The sequence below is a fragment of the Varanus komodoensis genome, unplaced genomic scaffold (assembly GCF_004798865.1).
Source record: "Varanus komodoensis strain SLA01 unplaced genomic scaffold, ASM479886v1 scaffold8, whole genome shotgun sequence".
NCBI classification, from domain to species: Eukaryota; Metazoa; Chordata; class Lepidosauria; order Squamata; family Varanidae; genus Varanus; species Varanus komodoensis.
Genome location: NW_025336481.1, coordinates 28,732,514 through 28,760,362, shown reverse-complemented (window position 1 = coordinate 28,760,362; position 27,849 = coordinate 28,732,514). Strand labels below are relative to the sequence as shown.

Here is a 27,849-nt window from a genome sequence, read left to right as displayed (position 1 = left end):
AACCCTGCCTAAATATGATCCAGGCATTGTCTCTTTTTCAGCATGAAAGAAAAGTCCCCTTTGAACCAAATCCATCAAAGGCAGAAGATCTTATCAGGAATATAAATTTTCCTCCCCTCAAGCAAATGTTAATGCATGAGAAGATTTACGGAAACTCTCCTCCACAATTCATTTCAGCTCTAACAGCAATTCAGATATTGAACCTGACGCAGGAGGGCTTCCTTGTTGGCAAGCTCATTTTCCAGCTTATCATTCATGTCATGTATGGAGGTGGATTCTCTCTGTGCACTCAGGTAGCGCTTCTCAAGGGTAGTAATTCTTTCTTCCATATCTTCTTTTTGTGCCATTGCCTTAAAAGAACAAGTTGTTCATTAAAATATTGAATTTTACATGCACTGCCATTTTTCATGTTGCTCAGAAATACATTGTTGCTTTTTATTTTTTAAAACTTTCTATGTTATAAGGTTATACTTCCCAGGAGAAATTTGCAAAAACTAGTCGGCCTAGATAGAATCTCAGGAAAGTTTGCGTGGCAGAACTACTAAGTGGCTTTTCTGGAGAGAGGCTGCTTTTAGGATTCCAGGAAGCTGATATCACTTTGAAATAGGTAATACCTGTGTGCCTGTTTCTACACTCATGTAGAACAAAGGGTATGACAAAAATGGTACTGAGTAATGGTACAATCTATCTCTCACACACAAATCTTTGCCTAGGAATGCTTTCTGAATTCTGACCAACAAGAGCAAGGAAAACACTATGACAAGGGTGTTTGGATTTGCAGTAGGAACAAGAAACAGAAGCAATTTGTTGCATTCCCCACACACCCAAGAATTTGTAATAACCAAAATCAGTACGCTGGTGTGGAGGTAATTCACGCTATTGCCCTGTGGACGAGAAGCACAAGCCTTCTCTTTGGACAGTATGAAGAAGGTAGTGTTCCTTTCCTACAAATCTGAACATTCAGAGGAACCCTTACTTGTTCAAAGTATTTCCCTGAACAGTTTACATAATTGTAAGCATCCAAACTAACAAAAAATTAGAGAACATTCTTCTTTTCCTCCATTTCTGTTCTTTTCCAATTGCCTTTAATATGGCAATCATCAAAATTACAGAGATGATTAGAAAAAAGGCTTTACTCGCATATTGTGTTGATTTATCAAAAAAGGTGCGCTACCGCATTGTAACAGGCGTCATAGCTAGGCACAGTATACAACTGGAACCGAATATCCACTCAAACAGGCTATGAGTTTTTGAACAACAGGTGAGCTGTTGGCAGTAGACACTGTCTTGCTGTTTTCCCACATGATGTCATAGGTCAATATATATGAGACATCAATTGTCCAGAAGCCTCTTTAAGGTATTCCCCATAGTGGATGACTCCACATTGCAAAACTTTATGTATAATTTTATTTTATTTATATAGTGGTTGCCACAGAGATTCTGGACTTTCTCTGAAGACCCACAAAACTATTTCCCTCTTTCTTCCTCTTTGAAACATGTCTCATAGCCAATAACCTTCTCTTTATTTGGTGAGCCAAAGGTGTGCAAATACACCCCTTGGGTGTTCTTAGCATGTTCATCCATGTTGTATGTAGGTAAAAAGTCTTAATTTGGCACAGACATTGAATTGTAAAGAAAATACCTTTAAAAATATTTTTCCAATTGACTGTATATGTAGTACAAGGACTACATTTCACTAAGTACACAAAAAATAGTTTTCTAGATCTTTGGGCCAATGACACATAATGGCTTTATAGTCAGTCAGTGGATGGATGGACACACAAATGAAGATGCTATGAATTTTTTACCTCTCGAATGTCTCTCTGATATTTGGTGTTCAGTTCTTCGGTTTTAATAAGGTCTTTCCTGGCTGTCTCAGCATCTTGCTCTACTTCTCCAATTCTTGCAGACAGTGCAGCCAAACGGTCCTTCATCTGAGCCATTTCATAATTTTGCTTCTCAAGGAGTTCCTGCAGTTCCACCAACTGGCTGGTTTCATCATTTGAGTCTATAGAGCCATTTGACAGCCGCTGTAAAACCAACAACGCTAACATTAAACGAGTAATATCCAGCTGCTTAAGGAAAGGGACAAGGAGGTTTATGAAATATAGAGTGGCCATAAATCCATTATCCCAACTTCTACATTAGTTAAACAAAATAAATTGTTGATCATGTACATTTTGATAAGGGTCTAAACAGCAGCACTCCTAACAAACCCAAGCAAATTTAAAATAAACAGTAATATAGACAACTATTTTCAAAGTCCATTGTCTGCAACGTTTGCTCTTTTGTCACACCTGAAGGATTGGAGGAGGAACAACTTTTGCTCAGGTTTTCCCCAGCACCTTTTCAAAGTGTCCTGTTGTGAAAAGACATAACAAGAAACTTGGGAACTGACCACGTCACATGCTCCTGCTCCAATTGTTTGGGAAGGGAGATGTGCAGTGATGTATTACTCTCTCTGGCAAAGATCATGCCCAGGTACAAAAGTGCACGATCACCACACTCCAAATGTTTATTATGAAACAGATGGTAGCCCATCTATGTTATAAACCTTGCTTGATTTATATAAGCCCTAGGATACAGGAGAAGCAAAACACTGATGTGGCATGCAAAACAAAAAAAATGGAAATCTAGTCTCTCTTGCTTTCGGTCCTCTTATAAAAGGGAAACATCAACAAGTATGATTCAGACTCAGCACCTTCCTCTGTTGCAGAGAAAGACACATTCTCAATACTGTAGAGAATCTAGAAAACTCATTTGAGAATTGCCTCCAAATCTTAGCACCCATGCCTACAAATTTGCTGTGTTTTGCCTTGCCAGTTTGGTAGTTTTATAGGTAATTGCGATGGATGAATGAATGGCAAGGAAAGAAAAGTGCACAGCATTATTATTTGCTGTAAATTTCTGTAACAATTTATCTTAACATTATTTGTAAATATAGATGTATATACATGCATTTACAGTCATATTAAAGACAGCTTAATCTTCCACACCTCACAAATAACAATCTATTAAGTGTGCTAGGTCACCTATGTATTATTACTATAGACAACTATTTTACCCTAGAGTTTGATACTCATTAGGTTAAACAATGAAGCACCAGAATTCCATTATGTGAACTACAGCATTGAGCTATGCTGAATTAGCATGTAAATATAATAATGCCCCACCTATCCTCAGAGGGCTATTACTGTGGAACATAACTGCTGCAGATGAACTACTATCCTTTGATTTTACATCTTGGCATTGGTTCATGCATTATATCCATTTTCACAAGTCATTGCTTACATGAGTGGTTTACTAAGTCTAGTTAGAAATTCATAGTGGCAGCTTCTGTGAGAAAGTATTTCTATATTCTGAAGGTATTACACTTATAGAGGCTGCCACTGTGATTTCCATGAAAACATTTCCCTGGTGATAATATGTGAGGATGGTGAAAAGCAGTTAGCCAAGTATGGTGAAAAACAACAGTAAGATGCATGTGTCTAAAGACTTGCATGATTATTTCACTTCACTCAAGAATTCCACTTGATCCCCGATACAGCTTATGACTAACACTGTTTTAGTCAGGTCATATACATACTACATCAGTACTGCTGTCAATTTCAATAGATTTGAGGAATTGCACTTGTAACTCTATACAAAATACAGAACATCAATAGACTATCAGATACCAGGAACAAGACCTTATCAGCAAGTTCCCACAAACTGGGGCCTCCAGATGTGTTGAATTACCATACTCTTCACCTGCAACCAGCATTGTTAATAGTGTTATGCAAATCATGAATTTGGATGGGTCACATCTGCACAATCACCTTGCACTTCCTGGTGATAGGCCTCTTTATCGGGTCCAAAATTAGTGTTGTGCATTTTAGAAAGCCTATTTCAGGCATGAAGGAAGTATGGATGGAGAAGTGTGAGGCATTTCCTGTCACCCCTGCTTCTCCTTCATCCATGGCATGTAAAGAAAACATCAGATAATACATCTTAGTATAAAGTATACTCAGTCCTGTTTGAATATCCAATATACTAAACAAACAATCGGTGGGCATCTTACCACTTCTAACTAGAACATATTCCCAATACTCTGTTTTAGGGGGCCAGGCACATGGATCTGTTGGTGCACATGACTACAGCCCATACTGATTTCCTTTTTAAATGGGGTTCTACTTCTAAGTCAGTGTGGGTAGAGCTGATCAATTGCCTTTAGGTTTCAGCACAGAGGTGTTCCGGCCTGCAGGAGCTATTTTCTAAGGTTCCACTTATGTACTAATGTTGGCCACAAGGTTTATAGGTAGCTGAAACCAAGCAGTTCCTATAGACCAATGCCTTGCTAATCCGGAAGCCCCAAACAGCCTACATTTTATTTTTCTGGGATGTGCTGAGCCTTGTAAATCAGTTAATTAAGTGGTCATAAAACTCAGTTGAAACTTGATTACATAGTACTAGCTTTCCTAAATTAAGAATTTAAATATCCAAGGCATGCATTTATTTCCTTTAATAATTTGGCATCCAAGCATGCATACCTACTGTGCTCAATCACTTAAAAAAAAAAAACCCTGCTACTTCCTAACCAATCCAAATGGCTTTTTTAAAAAGCTAGGTTCTCATAACATGCAAAAAAGTCAGCAGTTAATTCAATGCATGAACTGTGTTAAGGAGATCAGTCATTTAAGAGCTGTAGGCTTCTGATCCTCCTACTCTATACAAGTTATCACACTGGTCAAATATTTCTGAAAAGGGAAAGAGAAAACTACAAGTAAGCAACTTTTATCATGTTATGAACCAACATTTCGGTATGTCTGAATGACATGACTTTTCTTTGTAAGTTATCTTGGAAAATGAAAAGGAAAAGAGAGTGGTGGAGTACTAAAACCAGCACCTATGTGACAAAAGCACAGCAAATTTGTTAAGGAGAAAAAGTATGGATAGCTTTCCAAAGCCAGGAGGAGCAAGAAGAGAAAGATGAACATGTATTTAAGAAAATTTGAAATCAAGAGATGATCTTAGTTATAACAAAGAAGGCATGCCATGAGAAAAACATTCAGAAGTATTCAGAGTAACAAGTGTTACAGAGGGAAATGGATATTAACTGAGGAAGAACTTCAGACAAAACAACAAATACAGAACTATAGTAGCCAGTAGTTTGTAAGAAAGAGAAAGCAAGACCACAGCCAAGACTTTCTTTTCTAAGTATCATGAAATGGAAAGCAGTACAAATAATGAGTTGTTGGTTTTTTTCTCTCTCTGGATCAAAGGCACAGCAGCGACCACAATCTGGCGTTTGCATAGACCATGTATCAGTAATTAAATGGAGGGTAAACATATGGGAGCACAGAGCTAAAATTTTCTTTGCAACCCAAGTCCCCTATCAAAATGAATGAGTGCAGCATTAAAAACTCCACATGCTGTTGGGGCTAGAAAGTAGACATTAGCGATGTATGGGGAGGCGGGGAGATATTGATGGAGGTAAAGTGTTGATATGCCTCTTGTGTTATCTGTCTGATCTCTCTGCAGTTGCTTGCAAATAACTTATTTTTAAATTTGATTATGTAAAGCTATTTATACTTTAATAATCTTGTATTGTTACTTAAGTAATCTTCAGTAAAGCCAGTATGCCCAATGTCAAAGCTGCAATTCTATGCATAGTAACTTGCAAAAAACTACTGAATATAGTGGGAGTTAAGTGCATACTGGGCTGCACATTGCGTGTATCGTTCTAGAGACATATTTGCTTTCCTGTCTTTTAAATGGTTTCCTATATGGCCTTGCTAACATTTTTGTATCATAAAACTTGCAAATGACCTACATATCAAGAGACACTGTGTTTATGCACCTGCCACCAGTCCATAATCCTGAAATTAACACACACACACACACTCACACACACACAGCCTCTTCTACTCCCCCAGTTTAATGAACATTTAAGTTTTGTACAGATTGCCAACTGTTTTCAGAGCTACAGCCAGCACATAAAGCTATGCTGCCTGTTCTCTGGACTATTACACAATCAAGCTGCGTGCCTATTCTTCTCAAGTATTGTGCTCCCTGATTCAAAAGTTTCAGCTGACTAACAGATTAAAAAAAACAGTAGAGGTGACCAACAGAACAATAAAATAAAATACCATTTTATCTTGTTCAGGACACCAATTTGGGTGGATTTCCATATTAAAGCTACTGATGACAATCTGCCTTATATGAAAAGATTCCAAGAGACATTCTAGTCTCCACAGTTGACATGTGAAGCTTAAAAATATCTTAGCTGACCACATTCCATTTATTCCTTGCCTATGACTCACAAGGTACACCTCTGTATAGCTGCACTCACCCCTACGTTATTCCCATACAGTTGGCATGTGGTCTTGTCGACCATTTCCATTTTTACTTAGGATACTTCACCATTCGACATGCAGCTTTTCTAACAACTTTCAATCTGCTTCACCCTCCCCTTCCCCTATTTTGCTTCCAACCCCTTACCTCTCCCTTTGTCCGTTTTCCATTCCCTGTAAATCCTTTTGCCCTTCTTATGTGCCAAACAAGCAGATGTTATGATCAAATTCCATACACATCATTCTTCAGCAAAATCTCTCAATAATTATCCATGGATTGAAGTAAAGCACTTGAAAGTGAATACAGTATCTGCATTGCTTTGTAGAATAAACCATATTGTTACGAACAGCTGCATTTTGGACTAGGATTATATTAATTTTCTAATTTAGAATGTGAAGCCTTTGAGGCCAAGAATCATGACTTAACTATGTTCCATACATCAAGCATAAAAATTAATAAACCACAAAATTATAGCATCAGTTCCTTGAAGCAAATTTTCTCCAAGTTATAATCGACCTCTGAAGGTCAGCAATAGCTCCCTATATGACCCTTTCAGAGGAAGACTCCACAGTGCTTTGCCTCTATTTTCACTTATTGTATTGTGCCGCTATTTAAGAAAAAACGCAAAAGCTGAAAAGAAGTCAGTAATTTACTTGCTTTGAAATATGTAGACAATCAATTTGAACAAATTTGATATTAAACCAAACAAATTCCACAGTTGCCCTTTAAATTATCTACAAAGCAAGGGACATCTGAAGTGCTACTAGAAAGTTAGAAAATGAGGTAGAAACTACCAAGATGATAAACCCCTAAAAAATAATTACATTACACTTTGCCTTTGATAGCTTCATCAGATGAAATACAGTTAGGGCAATTTATACTCTCTTTCAGATTTATTTGTGATTAAATTTCTTATCAATCACTGAGAGACAAGTGTTTTTTCCTGAAATACATCTGGAATATATTCTAGATAGAGTTCTCTCTCTCTCTCTCTCTCTCTCTCTCTCTCTCTCTCTCTCTCTCTCTCACACACACACACACACACACACACACACACACACACACACACACACAGTTTTGAATTGTTTAAGGTATATCTGCATAACACCTTCGGCTATTACCTACAGTCTCCATGCACCGACCCATGATATTTTCCTCATTCTCTTTCAAAATAGATGGGGACAACCTTGGATCCAGAGCAGGCTGTTCACACTAATTCTTATTTTTCTCTGTCTGAAGAGATGACATATACTAGATTGTGCACTCCAGCAATCAGAAACATACAAATGGTATCTAGTATACATAACATGGCACATTCATGATGCAATGGAGAGCATATCTTCCTCTAAATTCTATTTTAAGACCCACCTATACAAGCCAGCTTCTAGAATCACTTTGCACATATATCTAAAAGTTTTAAAGGAAATAGCTCTCTGTGCACAGAGATGTACATCTAGAAATATGAACACTAATAACAGCATTCTAACACTAATATAACTTTGGAAAACATGATTTCTTGTTGAATTATTACATTTTGTTCATTAGAAATCAAATTATTGTCAGAATTCTTCATGCATTATAGCAAATGACATTTAGAGATTTAAGCAGAAGTTCTACCAATGCCAGCAACCTGATGACTTTTGTTTTTTTATTTGGGGTTTGGCTGAAGTTTATGGTGTGAAAACACTGAAGACAATAATATTGGTTAAGAGAAGAAAAAGAGGAAATAAACATCTCATGCTAAACAAAACACTAGAAATGTGTTCCTCTTGTAATGTCAGATGAGAAACTATGACCAAGCCCAAGTGGAAAGGCAAGTAGTGCACCGAGTGCTTTCCCACTCGTTAAACTCTTCTGGCTCAGTGGGATTCATCCTCAAGTCAATGCACATCGGGTTGGAGTTTTGCTGTTGGGTAAGTCAAGGTACTGGAAATTAGTGTACTTACTCAATTTTACTGGTATCCCACCCTATTCCTTGGCCTCTTCCTAAGATTTACATTAAAAGGAGGAAAGGGAAAATACACTAGACCAGGATGTTAAATCCCAGTTCTAACCCCTGTTCTCATATTACAGGACACATTAGGCCAATCAATCCTCACTTACTACCCAAGAAGTCTCTGCCTTTAGTACTTCATGTAAGATTTGTACCCATACTAGTCTTTACTGCCATCATTGTTATGTCTTGTGCTTTCATTAACTACTCATATTTCCTTACAATACAACAGCACCTTCATGTACATACTCAGAAATGTAATGTATAAAAAATAAGCAACATGATGAGCATGTTTCAGTGGTGATAAACTCTCATGGAGAGATATTTGGATTACAGAAATAGGCCATTCGATTTTGGAAATCCTGTTTTGTGTAGCATCTAAATAATAACAAATTAGTTTAATGTGGCTGTGAAGTTTATTGACGTATAACATTTCTTTAGCTTGGTACAGGACGCTGCTTCTTTGCCATTGATTTGTTAGGAACAGGAACACAGCTTCATATCTATGCAAAAGGGCATAAGGGCATACTGTATAAGATGGGTCAAAGTTGCCTGTCATCAGCTCAAAGGGTTAGGGGAGCACTTTGCAGCTGTGTCCCCAGCATTCCTCATAGTCATGTTATGTTTATCCCAGAAAACAGAAACAGAATCACTATGCCACAGTCAAGATGACCCTCAAAGAAAGCTGTGATTTATACCTTTTCATGAACTTTTTGACCAGGTTCCATGCCTTTGATATGCTCTGAGTCAGTAGGGCCTTCCCCTGTTGCCATTTTCCTTTGAATGTGTGCATTTTGTTCCCGTAAAGCTATAATCTAAAAAAGAGTTAAGAATACAAGATGAATGCCAAAACAAATAGTACATAGCAAAGATTTTCATATATTCAGTACCAAATCATTGTATAACCAGTGTTCTACTTCCCACTTGGCCATGAAACACAATATCAACATGATTGTTATTGTAAGAAGAAAATGGAACTATGTTAGTTGCCTTTGGTTCTTCACAAGAGGAAAAAGGCAGGACAGAAATGCAATATAGTAACAATATTGAAGAATGCAAAGCACACATCAAAGATCCATTTCAACATCATAATTTATTTTTGTAAGGCAGAAAAAAGTGTTATATTGAACTAATTTGGTCTCATGGACATCAAGTCTGACAAGCCCATTTAGTGCAAATTATACAAAAGCTTTCATTGGATAGAGATAAACATTCTATCGTACAGGACTCCTATTACCCAAAAAAATCTATAGTTTTCAATATGCAACTAGGAAGACTTAGCACAGAAACTAGAGAACCAAAAGCAGTAAAAGAAGGTGTTTCTTTGAGTAAATGGACAGTAGGCATTACAGGAATCTCTCTGAAGTCGTCACTCCTGAGCAACATTCAGTAAAACAAGATGTGAAATGTAACATAATCAGAATTTCCTGGGTGGATGCCGAGTGGAAGCATGGAAACACCAAACATGACATCTCACATCACATTGCACTTCCTGCTTTAACTCAGCCTTTTCTGGGAAATGAGGAAGGGGAAGTTGTCAGCTAGTGGTAGTTGCAATGCCCCTGAAATGTATAATTTACATATTAAGTGTAATACAGTTCCTTATATGTTTGTCTATTTTTCCATAAGAAACATGGAAAATATTTTCCATAAGAAACATGGAAAATATTTTCCCATAGGAAATATTAATGCGGTAAAGAGCACATGACAGAGAGTCCAATTTGAATTATAATAAATCACTGCTTTCATTGTTATTACAGAAGTCTTTCCAGAGACTGCAATGAGAACAGTAGAAAACTGAGACTTCACATTGCAATATACGCCAGATGGATGAATTCTTAGTTGTTTTTGTAAGAACTAAGTTCCAAGAGCAATGATGCATATAATGTCAATATACACAACTATTTCCCAGCTCAAAGAATTAATTGCAGAAAGCAAGCAAGCAAGCAAGAGGATGGAAGTCAAATATGCCATATCACATTTCTAAGAATCAGTTGATGGAGGTTGTAGAAATAATAGCTATAATCAAAAGAAAGGAGACTTGGTAGCATATCCATAATGTTTGACAGAGACTTCTACTCTAATTTCAGTAGATACTTAATTCTGAACTTGGTAGCAAGAAGCCTGCATACACTCATGCACAAAGATTAATTACATTTGTTCTAAAACAGAAATTACTTCCTCTCCAAAAACATAGGAAAATGTCCACATCCATTTTACACCTGAAGTACATATCATTCTTTTAGCACCTTGTGGTGAAATAGAAATGGGATACAAAGACAGAGGGCCTAGAAGAAGAATTTTAAGTTACTCATTCTAGCATAATCTAAATTAGACAGTTCAACAGTAATCAGTTGAATTATGCAGTCTGGTTTACTGTGTAACTAATGTTTTCATTCATACTTAAAATACAATTATAACCTTCTCTTCTGCTAATGTCCTGTCCTACCTGCTTGAATTTATTTACATTGTGCCCATTTTTACTCAGAAATGACTATTTGTGCTGGATGACCACCTCCTCTCTGAAAATTTGTTTTCCCATCAGCCTTGGGATGCCAATACTTTCTCAACAATAAAAATAAAGATGTTCTTTACTCACACTAAGGCAAATATTTTCCCACAAGGTTACCCCTTGCAAGAAAGTGAACTTGTAAGAGATTTTCACACTTCAAGAATAGCTGTATAGAAGGTACTTCAAATCTAGGAAGGTGACATTACCCAAAGGATGAGAGAAAAGAGCTATAATGCAAATTTCTTTCTAAATATTTAAAAGAACATAGCAAAAGCCAGGCTGGATTGGACCAAAAGTTAGTCATTAGTTAATCATTCTGTTCACACAGTGGCCAGTCAGGTGCCCTGAGAGCAGGACATGAGAGTAAAAGCACCACCACACTCGTAGTCCCTAGCAATTGGCATACAGAGGCATATTGCCTCTGATTGTGGAAGTAATACACAGGAAGCCAGTAGCCATTGATAACCTTATTTGCCATTTGTCTAAATCCCTTCTAAGTGTGCCCAGTTCAGCAATTGTCATTACAGTTCAATTTCAGCTTTCAGCAGAAATTTCCATAGGTGCTATTAACCACATGAGGCAGGATGGGCACATTTCCCTTTGATGACTCACTGCAATTCAGAAGAGCCTGCAGCTATGGCCCTATTAAAAGAGAGCAGACACCCTCCAAGCTCCACAGCATAGCACTGTTCTAAATCATGGGGCTGAGCAGCATCTTTACCAGAAGAAAATTAGCTCTTGCTCGGAACACCAAGCTCTGAACCAATGCGTAGTTCAGGCCCAAGTCACTCTTTTTCCAAAGAACTGGAAGAGAAGCCTAGTCTCTATGCTGTTTTCATGTTCTCTTTTCTTTGGTATTTTTTCTTTTTAATGGAATTTATTTAGCACCTTCCATTTTTCTACATTATAATAAATCATTCCGTAATAATAAAATATAATAAAACATCCACACATTTGCTTTATGGAACAAAAATAAAACACATTATAACCTAGGAATGCAAATAATTATAAAGTGCAGTTGATTTACTAAAAGCATGCATGCCAACAAACACATTTGTCTTTTATATATGGTAAAAAGCCAGTTCTTCCACATTAAGTTAAAAACAAAAAACAAACAAAAGCCGCTTACATTATTTTTCCCTACTGCCGTTTCTTAATGTTCCTTTCATTTAAGTTATATTTAAAACCATCTGTCAGCATTGTATTAAATTATGTCAGCCTAGTTATCTTGACTGAAATTTGTTTCCAATTAAATCAGTTGACTAGTAAGTAATAACAGGGTAAAATTTAATTAACAGTATAATAAAAGAAAATGTAAAGAGGTCACAGTCTATTCTTAGAGGTTGTCAGCTGTTTCTAACATTTTAAAAGACTTGTAGTTTGGGGGAAAAAAGCACTCGATTCTCCCTCTCATTAAGTGCAACCAATTTCTGTTTGAGGAAAACATTTATACCTGTTTATAAGCAGATGTTATGTGGATTTGTGATTTAAAACCAATGCAGCAGAAGTTTTCTGCTTGTTTTTGCCCTCCACTGACAAATCCTTTCCACTCTTAGCCACTCCGTTTGTTTTCTTGATGAGCTATGGCACTTTGAACATGTGTATACAGTTGTTCAACATCCCATTAGGAGTTTGGTGGGAAATTATTATTTGTTGTTAACAATTCTCATAATCTGACTTCCTTTTTAGCATGAATTCCTTCTACTCAGATGCACATGCTAAATAAAATGTCCCACACCCCTTTCCAGTCAACTGGATGGTGGAGGCATTTTAGGCGGACTGGCTTTGTTCTCCCACAGGATCAGGACAACGCTTTACACAATGCAATTTTTACACATGAATGCAAGAGAGGGCATATAGGGTTTTTAAATCCTTTGTGTGTTGGGCTGCAACATTTTAATAATCAAAAACATTTCTTGTCCAATAAAGCAAGTAAAACATGACTTTTGCTATCTTTTTACATAACTGTTTACAATTGAGTTAATAAAAACCTCAACACACATTGGCTAGAAATACACCTAACCTAATTTCATTAAGAGCTCATTGAAAACAACATTCTTTACTCCTTGTGCACATGGCACAGCTTGTTGTGGGATATCCATAGTTTTTGTGCTGTTTTCCCCTCATGTCCCTCACACACACGCATGCACTAATAGCAGGTGTTGCTTTCTTGATGACATTTGTCATTACTTGAGAACATGCCATGAAGAATTGGATATGTAATGTATGCAGGGAAATGTCCCCTTAAGTGCCCTTTGTTTTTGTGTTTGCTTTTAGCTCAATTAGCTGTGTGTGGGCGCAAAGATGTGAATATGGGCAGATGAAGCTCCTCCTATTCCATGTGTTTACGCCTGCCTGTTTTTTGAAACCAGTAAGACCAACACCTCCTTCCCTCCACCCACACGCAAGCATCACTCCCTCCAGTGCAGACTTCCTTCTAAGTTAGTTCCACTGAAGTTGGTGGGATTTAGATGTGGAAGATAATGTGAGTTAATTCTGAATAGACATGCATTCTTTGCACAGTCTTTGGGGAGAGTGCATTCACAAACTAGAAAGAGCAGTTGGTGGGCTTTCAAAAAGAAACTGGGCAGCCATCTGAGTGGGATGCTGTAACACGGTATCCTGCAACAGCAGGGAGTTGGACTCGATGGCCTTCATGGCCCCTTCCAACTCTACTATTCTATTATTCTAAGCTGTGGGGAGGGAATCAGGGAGGCAACTGAATGGCCTTTGAGTTGCTGCTGTACTTTGCAGACCCCAAACCCTTATGGGGCCCTTCTGCTGGCCGAGCCCCACAGGGAAGGCATGGACAGCAGCAGGCATACATCCCAACTAAAGTGCAAGAAGGAGAACAGCTGAAATAAAGCAAATCATGAGCATTCTGGAATAAAAAGGGAGAGACAATGTGGCAAGGACAGACAACAAGCAGTTTCACCTGCCATGGGAATTATTTGGAACTACAGTTAAAGCCTAGTGTAGATCCAGTCCTTGTTCAAAAGAGTAATAGAACAGGCATATAACTACTGCCTTCAGCCCATAGAAAAAGGTGAGGAAACAAACACCACCAATTATTTTGCTCTGAAAATGTAATCTCTTTGACAAAAAGTATACAAATAGATAAAAGATATTTAAATTTATTTATACTGAGTTTCATATTATATATGACAAATACTACAACTAAAAACCTACTGAGCAGAGGAATTCAGAGCTTTTATTTTCTGCTCTCCTCTATCCTGAAGACATATTTGTTCTTAAAATATATCTTAAGAAGAAGAAAAAAAACACAACATGCAAAATCTACCTTTAAGTTGGATACTGTTGCAAGCCATATTTCCTCCCTCTGACAGTCACCAACTAAAGGCTGTTCCTTTTGCTAAACACTGTGTATTGTTTCTAAACGTAAATCATACAAGTTTTTGAGCATACACAAAGCAGCTTGGTGCACCCAATCTAGTGATTACTTCCCAAAACTCTCCTTATGAGCATATTTATGTACCAATCTTTGGAGAGGAGTGCTGTGGAAGTGAGCATACCTCTTTTATACACGCTTCTCATCTAACTGGGCCTTCTGCCTGTGCTGATGCCTGCCAACTCTGAAGGGAGGGAATGATATCCTTTGGAGGACCCCCAGTACCAGTGGCCCCTCCTGCTAGCTATTTTTTCATGTTATTCCCAGGGTCTGTCTGGCCCACCACCACATCTGCCCTTGCACTAATCACCTCCACCTACTCTGCCTGTGGCCTTAAGGAGCAAACTCGTGTTCCTCCATCCCACTGAAATACTCATCTTCAGAATGTGAATCAGCAAAAGTGGTGTGACTCACATCCCAAAGGAGCATTTGCCAAAGCTTGCCATAACACTTGCTCTCATCAGACACAAGTTAAAAGACATCTAGGCTCAGGCTTTACAAAACTCCCCAGTAAGGGAATTCCACAATCATAATGTACAAGCAGGTTTTTCATGAAAATTATAAGATGTCACCATTTGAAATATCTGCATATCTTAACATATCTTTCGTTTATCATACAGAGTGGTAAACCCATAGCGCTTGCAAAATGCATAAATGCTTAGAGAAAATTCAAGAAGTTGCACTGAATTCCTATCCAGAGCAAGTTTATTATTTAGCACACAACTTTAGCAGAACTTTAATGTAAACTGCCTACAAAGGCCTCAGCAGTTATAGGCAGCCTATAAATATGTGTATAAATAACTTTGACATTATGATGGCAAAAAATGTTGTCCATGATAAAGGATGACTAGCTCACTCTCTCATTTTCATTGGCAGGTACTATTGGTGTGTTTTATGTGGCCACATTATTATAATATGTAATGCTTATATTGCTAATTTAGTGAAGTACTGTAGCTACAACAAAATAAAGCCAAATGATGCCATATATTACAATATATGAACAAATGATATATAAACAAGAATTTGCATGTACCTAGAAGAATTATTTGAATTTGGAATGTAGTTAAAACGTAACACCATTAACACTTTTCTAAACCATTAACACTTTTCTATATTTCACTTATCTGCAGATGCTTTAAGTCCCTAATACCACACTATGGCCACCTTTGAACCTCACAACTGTATCCCAAGAGGTAAAGAAGTAATTAAAATTATACTTTCTGTGATTAAGGACTTTGGCGCAGTCTGGCTAGATTTTATACATTCTCAGAATCTTAATGATTTCCTTACATATGGGTATCCAGATAGGTGGATGTTTCTGTAATTTTCCAGCCTTCCTGCATTCTTTGAGGCTTGGCTTGCATGTCTGAGCCATCTAAAGAGGTTTTAATAAGCTAGCTGTCATGGTTCTGAAGGAAAACTTTTAAGAATTATTAGACAATCCTAACAATTCCATGTGAAGCTTCCAATCATTGCTATATGTGCTGTTTTCACTTCACTGCACACATTTATAACACTGAATTGTGAGTCTTTATATTACCCTATCATCACATTCATTTTCATAGATTCCATCTAAGTGAGAGAATAAATTGTGTAAGATAAGCAGACTATTGAAATTAATGTTTACATACATTCTGATCACAAAATTTGTGCTTCTTATTCTTCAGAAAGCACACATAACTTACTATGTGGCCAAGAAGGCTACCAAAGTTTAAGAATGGTTGGATATACTTATAGATTACCTAGGAGAATAGAATTAAGCTAGCTAATTTTCTGTTCCTAAAGCTATATAATTCTGAAAATATTTTGCCACCCATTTTGTAAACTGCAGTTTACAAAAGCAAACACATCCCAGTGAAAATAAATGGAAATCATACTTTACTTGCTGGATTTCTATTGTTGAGTTGTACATATAAATCACATCCAAGTCTTCTAAATAAAAATGATTCTCCGTACTCTGGTGTGATTTTGCATATTTATAATCTGATTAGTCATGGCATGCATCACTTAAAAGTGTGCCTGATAACACACAATTTAAAAGGCAGACTTTTGGAACTAGTGTACTTTAAAAAGAGTATGCAGGAATGTTTTATATTTGCTCATCATAAATGTGGAAGAACTGAAATCTAACATGCTGATAGATGGCCTATGCATTTTAGCTAGGACCAAGAGGGAAAAAAAACTTACTGCTTTTGGGTGGCAACCTCTTAGCCAAACATTAATAAAGCATACCCTAGCTCTTGCTCTTTGGTTGACAGTATATGCCAATTCATGGTTTGTGGTCATTCTAGTATACTAATATGATGCTTAAATTGATACACTTGATAGAACTCAATTACATGTGCAGCTTTATGTGTACTGGCTGACAGATTTGACTGCAACTCAGATTTACACAGGTTGTGACTGGGACATCTTGCTGGGCAATAATACATAGCTACCCTTGCTGGGAATGATGGAACATGCACAGTGAACTGCACCTCTATATATGTCTGACTTTGGCCCATTAAAAGCATTTGCAAACAAGCTTGAACTGCTTTCTCTAGTTCCTCCATCATTGTAATGCAGATTAATGCAGTGTTAATGAGAACCTGAAATCTAGCATATGCAGCTTCAGTGTGACAGGAAGCTAAACAAAGTGCATTCTGGCTCTTATTAGAATTCTGATTTAGTTAGCCAAAGACGCAATAATGCTGAAAGAATTAAATGCTATGGGGAAAAGTCCATATTAGGTAAAATTACCAAGGTTAAAGTTGAAACTTTAATGTTGCACAACTACCATATATTTGTTGTTCTAAGCTATGGGTGTCTACTGTAAGCTGTGGATAAATATAGTACTCAGCTTATAAAAAAGCAATCAAAATATTTTCAGCCACTGGCAGATACTACATTGCAGCAACAATGGTCTTGCAGCTTTTATTGCTAGAGCAAGCTGTGTTTAAGAGAACAAAGCAGCAGAAATTCCTTTTCATAATTTAAAAAACTAGTTTGGAATATTGTTTTCAATGACTCAAATGCCTTTTCATACACTTTTTTTCCAAATAGTTTTCTTCATCTCCAGTGATTTAAGACACAGAAGACACCATTTCAGAGTTCTAAGAGGTTTCTCCTAGCAATCTGTGAAATAAAACCCAATTTCAAAGAATCTATTGTACACAATAGTCAACAGCACTACAGTTGCTTTTAACCATGGTTCAAAACTAATTTTAAAAGGTAACCATAAATTAGCACACTGCTGTGCTATGGCTAATGCTGACTAGAGAAGAGCTGTACAATTTTGACAAAATAGGAGAGGAAAAATGAAAAGCCAGAGGAAGAGAGAACTAGTCTCTTAATTTCTGGATTGGAGAAGAAGTGTCCACACCAAAGTGACCTTCTGCCTTGCTCAGGCAGAAAATTTGACAATAATTATATTTATAACTTTTAACTGTAAATGTTTTATTTACAATATTTACATTTATTTATATTTTTGAGTTCAGTCATTCACTTTCTTTTTGATTCTATATCTTTAAATATATATATTCTCAGTATAAATGTCAAAAGTTAAAATAAATGATATAGAATATATTCAATTAATCAGTAAGTATATTGCTGATTGTAGCCAGAGTTGCAATTGCTGTGGTTTTGTCTTGTGCCAATTTTTCTTGTCTCTGTGTTTTAAACTTTTATTGATCTCCCAGAAAACCTCAACTAATGCATGGTATAAAAATGAACAAATATTTCTGCTATTAGTGTCAATACGAGGGAACAGGCAGTGCAGTGATAGGGCCTGTAGTTGAGCAAAGAAGCCCAGGAGAACTTCAGTGAGATGGATGACACAACCACCAAAGTTAGACTAGGTGAAGAAGATTGCACTAGAGATTCTTGCCAGAATGGCCACTCGGGCAGCTTGGGATCTGAAGGGGGAGACAATGTCAGGATATGGGCATAGAGAGGCAGCAGAAACAGTCAACAAACAGTAATCTCATTTGCCCAAATAACATCCCAAGTTACAGGATGGTCAGGAGGAGGAAGCAACAAGAGGCTTGAAGTGGAGCTAGATGGTTCTCATCTTCACAGAAGTCCTGCAGGCAGTGCTTCTGATAGAGCGAAGTACTTCATGGACAAGTGGTGCCCTGGGGAGCTTGGCTGGTGCCAATAATTAGTCCATTTCTTAAACCTTATCAGTGAGTATGTTACTAACTCAAAGTAGCCCCTGACTGTTGCTTCTTTATCAGGATGTCTAATCCCCCAATTCTTATATAGACCGTGGAGGGAAGAAAAGAACCCTTGGACATTAAAGGTGAACCAGATGACCAGACAAGAGACACCAGTATCAGCCCACATTTTAAAAAGTAGGAACATAATAGCTATGCATGTACACACAGGGTCATTGAAAGTTGCAGCCTCTTCCAAGAGATTCTCTAAAGGATCGACTATAGAGACTTTCCAATCTTTAGAGGAATACTTTTTTTAAACAAGAGAGATTGTGACACGAAAGTAATTTAAGGACTTTGAGGAGATTTAACATTACTCTTGCATGCTTAGGCAGAATTTGATTCAGCAAGATTTCAGATGTGCAAATGTAGTCTAAAGTTGTATGGCGGTATTGCATGTAGCCACCTTGAGTTCCACAATGGGAGGAAGGTGGGACATAAATATAATAAAAATAATAAATGAAATTGAAATATTGTTAGGCATGAATATATATATTGGTTGTTTAGAGCAAAGGGCCAAACTAGACACGGTATTCTTCATGTTTTTAGCAACTGGGGAAAGTAGCTTTGTTTTGGGGCACCAAGCTAAACCAAATTAATGTTCCCAGTTAGGACTCATAAATATCACTGGTGAGATTTGTGATCTCCAGAAAACATTTGGATATTTTCCTTTTTAACAAAAGCTACATATTGAAATATCATGATTTGTTTATTGCTGATAGCACTGCAATAGCTTTTGTTAACAAAAACTGTCAACATATAATCTGCAGTTAAAATTCGGGAAGTTGAAATGGAAATCTGACAGTGGGAACTACATTGAGGCAATTATGGGTGATCAAGGGCTGAGGAAGAGAAATCCAGGCAAACAGCTGTTTTTCAAAACTACTACAGGGTAATTGCAGCAGGCACAATTTTAAGATACATTGCAAGTGCGAGGAAAGATAAAAGAGTAAATTGCTAAACAGCCATTTCCCCCTCATTTTAAAAATTTTTGGATGTGACTTTATCGCTGATTTCTTGTTTGAGTAAGAAATTAGCAATTCCAGAGGAACAATAATTGCAAAAACCTGAACATGGCATACAAATGGGAGGGAACTGCAACAGATCTGCTGGGACAACACCGCTGCTCTCAGAAGGGAATTGCAAACTTGTCCACTCTGCTTTATCCTATGATAATGTCCACTGTACATTTAGCACTCCATGAGAGTGGGCCTGGGCACCCAGTTCAAGAGATGTTTACCCCTTCAGTAAGATGATAGAGAAATTGTGTGAAAGTGGCATAAAGGGAAAAAATGGGCATTTAATTCCTCCATGTCATCAATGGAGGATATAATGAGTTCATCAGGTAAGTAAAGGCAGTTCTGTGGCAACTGTCCCAAGACTTTTTAAGTATGGAACAGTATAGTAAAGTTTAAAATAAAATAAAATAAAAATGTATAAAAAGAGGGACTATATATAAATTCAGTCTTTTCAAAAATAATATCAGTGTCATGAGTTCTTCTTTAACTTCCCTGCCATCCTTAAGACTCCACTGTTAAAACTTAAGGCACCCCTCCAAAACACAAGTGTGCACACCAAGCACAGAGAAGTACTTGCCCTATAAAATTTGTTACAATTACCTACATTTGTTATCAGAATAAAGAAAGAATGCATTTTACATCCATATACAGGATAGTTTGCTGAAAAAGAAAAAGAAACCCACATAAGAGGATGGAAAAATTCTGTATATTACCTCCTGATTAGCAGCTGCTAGTTCTTCTTCAAGTGCGGAGACTCTTTCTAAAGAAACCCTCAGTCGTTCCCTTACCTAGAAGAAACATATATTTTCAGCTACAAGATTCATGTTTCTACAATTACACAATGTATCCCCTTCTCCATGGTGTGATATGCTGCAAATAATACTCCATTTCACTGTGCATTAATGTTATTTGGCACAAGTTGCACCCTTTGTTTTTGTTTCTAAAGAGAGGTGGCAGCATCAATGGGGTTTGTTTTAAATCAGGAATTTAAATCAGACTTTTCCTTTGATGATTGAAATCACAACTTGGAGCATATTCAAATCAATCCACCCTGGTGCTCTGACTGATACTCAGTATGCCAGACTGATATGCATTCCATGATTCAGTGGGCTGCTATTCAACGCTCTTTTGGAAGCCTTCTGTTGGCGGCCTCCTTGGCTGAACACTCAGAAGTTAACAAGGCAATCACTTTACTGCAGATTCAACACTCACAAATCACTTAGTAATGCATCTCAGATCACTCAGACCAGGGAAACACTTCGGTCTCAATTCTCAATTAAAAGAGAGAAAAACAGAAAACAGAAACCTTGACTATCTGTGCAGAGCTTTTAATAAAGTACTTGCTGAAAGTTCAAGTTCGTTTTTTGATTCATTAGTATAGCATGATAAATCAACTCACCACTACTTTTCTGGTGGTTTATTTTCATTGGTCTCAAACATCACAAAGCAAAATTAGACTATAAACCATATTAATCTCCAAGAACAATCGCTAGTAGTGCAGCGTTATGTAAGTCCTGGCTACCACTGTTATGTTTAGCAGCAAAAGGAGACTAAACATTTGGGACTTTTCCCAGTATTGTCTGAATACCATTTACTTCAATAGGCTATTATTCATCTCTTGCTAAGCAAAGTCCAACTACTAAGATCAATTACAGATAAAATGTACAATAGAGGATTTTCACACCATCTAGGACTTGCATGTCAAAATGTTATATGATGATGACAATGATGATAATGTTGTTTCAGGAATAATAAGTAGTAGCATGCACATTTCTCTAAACAATCCAGGATCCTATTCATTTAGATAGCTGTATAGTTCTATCATGGAGAAACTGCATTTTTATAATTCAAATGGCTGAATCTGGCTATGGGCATTGCACACATGGAAACAGCTTCCTACATCCGTATTCCCAGCTACACAGGAACTTCCCTGGCAAATATATTTCTCTCTGCTATGCAACAGCTAGACTTGTGGCCATGGAGCAGTATGTAGAGTGTCATTCTATTAATGCAAATGATGCTGCACTACCAGAAACCAGATTCCAACTGTGCACAAGCTAAATTTGTGCTACCAATTGCACATAGTGCTTTTGCAGCTGCTTGCAAAAGCATCATTAGGATATGGAATGGGCTTCCAAGGGGGGTGGTTGAGGCCCCATCGGTGAGGGTGTTCAAAGATAGGCTGGACATGCACATGGTGGGCATGTCGTGAGCAGAGCTGGGTGTCAGATTAGATGGCCTGGGAGGTCCTTTCTGACTTGCTTTTTTTCTTGTTTTCTCTCTTCCGATCTTGCATGAGTAGTTGTGCAATGCAAAAATTTGGTGATTCTCCATTAGCAGAATTTGCTGAATGACATTACAGGCTAAAGCTCATGGAGCTCATAGGTGTCAGCCCTCCCCATTTACAATAGCAATATTTTCTACTCTAGTGCCTGTCTGATTATCCTTATTTTTATTTTATTGTCTTGGGGGATGAGTTATTATTCTTTTGTTAATAAGTTGTGCTGGAGGTTGTGATTATTCAGAATTTTCGAGGGTGCCCAGAATTTATTTTATTTTATTTTTTGTGTAGATGGGTGACAGCATCATTTCTACTGCACATTTATATGAACACATATGCATAGATGCCAGAGCACAAGCAGATGTTACTCTAATTGCTTAGCTAGCAGCCACATCTGGGCTTTAATAGCAGGCTCAGGGGAAAGGGGGAACTTAATATACAATGCAGGATGTGCAGCAGGCAGGGCCAGGACCTCCTGGGTGGTTAGAGAAATGTGCCATCAGGACTATTTGGCCTGTGCAGCCCATTTGGGGTCTATCCGGGGGCCATTTGAGGCAGTGGGACAGGTGTGTGTGCATGTGTGAGCTTGATTTTTTTTTGCTGCTGAAGTGTAGAGGAAGGTATTGTAGCATGGAAGGAATTCATAGTGTTGAATATAGTATGGGTTGATGAAGAGAGTTGGGGAATGTTATGCAACCTGGACTGGTGTTGAAAGGCTCTGCTGGCTGGCTACTTATAGACTGTAAGTTGAGAAGGTTAAAGGTGTGGTTCATTAATTAAGGATGATGGTAAGAAAGGGAAGGTTGTACAACATGTAGGGCTTTTTTCCCTCTCCCCTTTTCTCTCTTTTGTTTTTTGTGCTTGTTTGGCAATCTCTGGGGAGTATAGAGGGTGCCTGTATCACAGTGGTTACAAGTAGGGGGAGATATGGCAATTGGGGTTGGACTGGCCGGAGAAGGAGAAAAGCTAACAGATACCTTACTGATGACCAGTTCTAGAGGGTGGTGTGGGGGAACTGTCATTCTGTGACATGGTGACTGTACCATGGAGCTCTGCAGGGTTCAATTCTGTCTCCCATGCTTTTTAACATCTACATGAAAGTGCTGGGTAAAAAGTCATCCGGAGGTATGTGCTGAGGTGTCATCCATACAATGATGACACCCAGCTCTCCATCACTTTTTCTTTTGACCCAGGTGAGTGGTGGCTGTCCTGGACAGGTGCCTGAACTCGGTAATGGGCTGCCAATAAACTGAGTTGAATCCAGACAAGATGGAGGCCCTTTTGGTGGGCTCTCCTATACTCCAATTACGAAAATTTCAACCCACTTTGAAAGGAGTTTCACTCCCCCTAAAGGAGAAAATTTGTAGCTTAGCAGTGATCCTGGACCCCAAGTTCTCCCTGGTTTCTCAGGTAGGCTAGGTGGCCAGGAGTGTCTTTTTTCAGCTTCAGCTGATTTCTCATCCACATTCCTTCTATAATGAGCAGAGAGCCTTGCCACAGTGACCCATGTGCTGGTAACCTTTTGCTTGAATTACAGCCATGCGGTCTACAGGCGGCTACCTTTGAAAACCATCCAGTTAAGACAGAACAGGGCAGCGCAACTGCTTACGAGGACTGGCCAGTGAAAACGTATTATGCCAGTCCTCTGTCAGCTTCATTGGCTCTCTGTTCCAGTCAGGGCCCAATTCAATGTTGTCTTTGACATGTAACACTCTAAATGGCTTGGGAATGAAAGCTCGTATTAAAAAAACCCCTCAGATGAAGCTGCTAGCCATGAAAATAAAGTTAATTTCCAGCTTAGGTCTCAGTGCAACATCTATGACTTCACATAAGACAACTGCTGAAGATGAATTTTGAATTGAAGGTAATATGAACAATGTATTGCGAGACAATGTTATGTTTTCCTTTCTATAAGCACTGCCTTGTCTTTAAAATCTGTGGAAGAGAAACTCCTACAGAACAAATTAATACGGAAGTCAGATTAGATGTATGCAAGTATTACAATGGGAGCAGACTCTTTATGAAAATAGGGGCATTTCAAATGTATTCTGGCTATGAAGAGTTGAAGAGTATGGAAATCCTTCAAAAACATGGCAATTCTAGTAATGAGCTGTTACTCCCCCATACACACACATACAGAGAAGGAGGGAGGGAGGGAGCGAGATTAATAGGATTTTAACCTGTATTTTGGGATCAGGGCAAAAAGATTTAGTTCAAATTTGAGTGGTAAATGAGGTTTAATCACAGGATTACTGTTTGGGACCAGAGGATCCTAAAGAAGTGTTAACAAGGGACAATTCATGGTCTTTTGTTTTTTTCCTAGAGAGATTTACCCTTATAAGGTGAAATATAAATGGCTCATAATTGTGTTGCTATCCCTAAAGTACTGGTTTTTGCACAGTTTTTAGCACCTATGTCAAAAGGATTTGGGAACCACACCTCAGTTCTCAACCATGGTGAATTGGAAAGTTCAGAGTAAATAAACTTATATTTCCATACTGTACCTTTTCATCTAAAGCCTTGTGGTGCTCAAACAAAGATTTCAATGCTTTCAGAACTTCAACTTCACTGGAAACTCCTGAGGGAGACTGTGCTTGGCGTTTCACCACTGTCATTCTCAGTGACCTTTCATGTCTTGAAACAAGGCACTCCAAATGTTCCAGTAACAGCTATTGGGTTCAACATAAAGAGAATGTTAGCTCATTTGCTCCTAAAGGTTCCTAGAATTATCATTCTAAACTATATAGGGCAAAATTATAACAACACTGGCATCTTTCACTGTACGTGAGCCTTATGATGACTCTACTTGGCTTTTTTCAATGGCCATGTTGCAGACCATGAAAAGCAGGTACATTTGGTATCTATTTAAACCCACAAGCACTTTTTCTTTGACAGCAAATGGTTGCACTCATCTTTGCTTAGATAATTCAAAATATTAAAATATTGTTCAATGAGACATCACTTAGGGCACATTCTCTGGCTGCTAAACAGATTCTAGACAGCCATAGGAAAATTTGGAGCCTCAAATTTTGAGGGCATTTAAGAGGCTGCCCTCAGAAAACTGGCTTCAAGGTTAGAACTGGGTCTCTGGATCTGAACCAGTGCACCCAGCTCTGGTCTCCTAGCTGATGTGGAAAGAACGGTGTTGGGGGTGGCTCCGAGGTTGCAAGGCTGACCTCTGAGATGGAAGGGATGAGCCAGGAATGTGGCATCCTGGTATCTCCTCCATTTCCCCTCTGCACACCCCGGGGATGAAATCAGCTGTCCAGGTCTTATTCAGAGCAGGCGTACAGAGGCAACCTTTACCACCGTGCACCTTCTGTCCTCCACAGGAAGCCCATAAACTTCTCAGTTCAAGGGGTTCTGGCAGCCACACTGGATTGTGTTGCCCAGTGGCCAAACTTCAACAAACTAAACAATGCATTGTGTACAGAATGCAGGAATCAGTCACATACTAAGATTTTGTGCTTTTATATTAACTTTTAAGAGGCATGGCAAAATAAACAGGCACATTTCCTTTAACATTTGGCATTACTGCAGCTGATAAGCACTGGTTGTGTCCAATGCTAGCACTTGCACAGTGATGCTCACACAATACTCCTGCCCAGTTTTCCCCGCCCACTGCAGTTCCCTATCCTATAGCCCAGACTTCTACCAAATGCCCTGGAATGATAAGAAACACCTTTTGTGTGGTACAGAAGGCTCCAGGAAGAAGGAGAGTCCCCTCTTTGCGCAGCACACAACTCCACATATGCCACTAACAAACAGCTGCCCAACATTAACCACTGCTGGACAACCTGTTCCTCAGGGGCTTTGGAATAGAGGGGTCGTATCTTGAGTCGTACGCTGGGTCTGTTCTGTTTATGTTGCCCAGAGTATGACAAAGGGCGCGGCTACATCTTGCACTAACCATGCAGCATGGAGTCGAGCCCTGCAGTATTTTTAAAAAATCTTGTTTAAGCATGCTGTTTGTGTCTCCCCTTTTCTTCAAAAGGCAGCTTCAATATAAAGCTGCATAATGTAAGAAGGTGATTGTTATTTTTAAAGTCATCAGTCACATTTAAATACAGTATAAACAAGTTATCTGAACTAAATCTTGTTAACCAGAGCTTGTCCATTAAATAACTAAACAGCATGGAAGAGTCTAAATACTTATTTCAAATTTGTGTACAGTGCATATATAGCATCTGCCCAAGTAAACATTATTTTAATGGACATGGCCAGTGTTAACATCTCCTCATTCGTTTATGGTAATTATTTCAGAGCAAGCACATTATGCTTTAACTGATCCCAGTAGCCAAGAAGTGACTCTTCAGTCTTTCCATACCAAAATTCCTCATTGATACACACACCTCACACTGGCCCAAATCATTCTATCATCATTCTATGTTCTATCATTCAAAATGTACTATTTTGTTGAATAACTGAAACCATGGAGGGAATGGATGATATTTATATCAATGTCATTTATTCATCACTTTTCAACCACTCCACAATTCCTCTCATGAAACTATGTTCTGGCATAGCATCTGCCCAAAGAAATAAGCAATTGCTGAAAGCACCCTGGGAGCTCCCATGACCCAGCCAGTGTTCAAACCAGAAGCTCCACCTTTAAACCCAACGCTCCATTTGCTGCACCGTACCTGCTCCTTGGTACATTCAGGCATGTACCAAATGCAGGAATTAAGGCACATGAAATTGTGCAGATCTTGGATATTAAGCTTTTATGCTAGAGGGTGTATTTATCTTAAGCAACTATCAAGAGTCAGTAACACTTTTTTTCTTTACTGGCCTAATACATGTTGCTGCATTACACAACACTATGTCCAGAGTGGACAAAATGAAGACAAAATTCACAAATATGCCTTGTGGGGAATTTTGAGTTTGCTCAAAAAGAAAATGAAGAAAAAGAAGGCATTTGATGGGGTTTAATGAGATTTAGAGCAAAACTAAAACTGCATTACAGAAAATTCATTCAAAGCACATTATGTGTGGCATGTTAACAGAAGATGTTATCCAGTTGTGAATGATGACTTAGAGGTCAAAATACACTACTCTAAATAAATATTCCCCTTTCAGTAGTAAACAACTTGAAATCAGACATGCTGTCTTCCTAAATATCTGCTGTGATCATGTAACTTGACACATGCTCTCTTCTCTAACCTAAGGAGGTGGTTCTTGTATTATAATGCTTAAAGGGTTTAGGGCTTGTTTGATATTAGCAAACAAAAACCAATGATTCATTCCAGAGGCAGTTTAGAGGCACTACTGGATTTGTCCCCAAAGCGCTTAATTCTCATCCATTTTCTGTAGTGGGTATACCATTTTAAAATTTCTTGTGCGCTGGCACAAACATGAAGCATATCTGTGTCAGCAATGCATATCTTAGGTAACAGTTCACACTAGTGTGAAGATGCAGCTGCCATCATCTGGGGACCACACGTTCTAAATTACCTGTCAAGTAAAACAGAGTCAGTGAACAAGAAATACTATAATGATCTCTTGACTGGGATGCAGTGTTATGTTTATTTGTTAATCTATTCATCATTATAAACTTCCTATTCTGAGGGAAAAATTTACATTCCTTTTAACTGTTTCATTTCCTTTATGCCAACCAACAGTCAAAGTTTTCTTGAGCAGATGTTCTGCTTTTATTTATTATTATTTTTTAATTTTCAAAATTGTATGGGCCGCTAATTATGGCACCATGGAACTCTTAAGGTATTTATATATAACTCACATCAAATTACATTACACATGTATCCCACATATCAGCAGAACAAATTCAGTTTTACTAGGCTGATTAAAAAGAGAAATACCTGCCTAACAGAGTCCAAAACTGAGCTGACCGAGGTGCTGAAGACCCCATGTGTTCTGCCTTGCAGGTTTCAATATTCACATCAAGGCAATTTTTCCTGATACAGCTGAGGATTTTGTCAACTCTGCATTAACCCATTACATGTGGAGGGCACACAATGAATTTAGGTTTCTCTTCTGGGAATAATGCTCCACGATCATGAGAATTTGAAATAGCTCCACTGGCTAGAACATACAATTTGAACTATAGGTCACTGTAAGCCCCTGCAGGGGAAGGGAACCAGTTGTGATA

General features: G+C 38.2%; 1 protein-coding gene across 2 annotated transcripts in view; it reads right to left on the bottom strand.

Annotated features, from left to right (window-relative positions):
* The window catches only part of PPFIA2 (PTPRF interacting protein alpha 2), a 268,242-nt gene that overhangs the window by 68,349 nt on the left and 172,044 nt on the right, over positions 1-27,849 (bottom strand). For both annotated transcript variants that reach the window (XM_044455520.1, XM_044455518.1), the window contains exons 4-8: positions 24,245-24,409; positions 20,173-20,247; positions 9,025-9,141; positions 1,809-2,030; positions 204-350 (exon numbers count right to left, since the gene is read on the bottom strand). In XM_044455520.1, the coding sequence (XP_044311455.1) occupies positions 204-350; positions 1,809-2,030; positions 9,025-9,141; positions 20,173-20,247; positions 24,245-24,409 (726 nt within the window). The remainder of the gene's footprint in view (positions 1-203; positions 351-1,808; positions 2,031-9,024; positions 9,142-20,172; positions 20,248-24,244; positions 24,410-27,849) is intronic.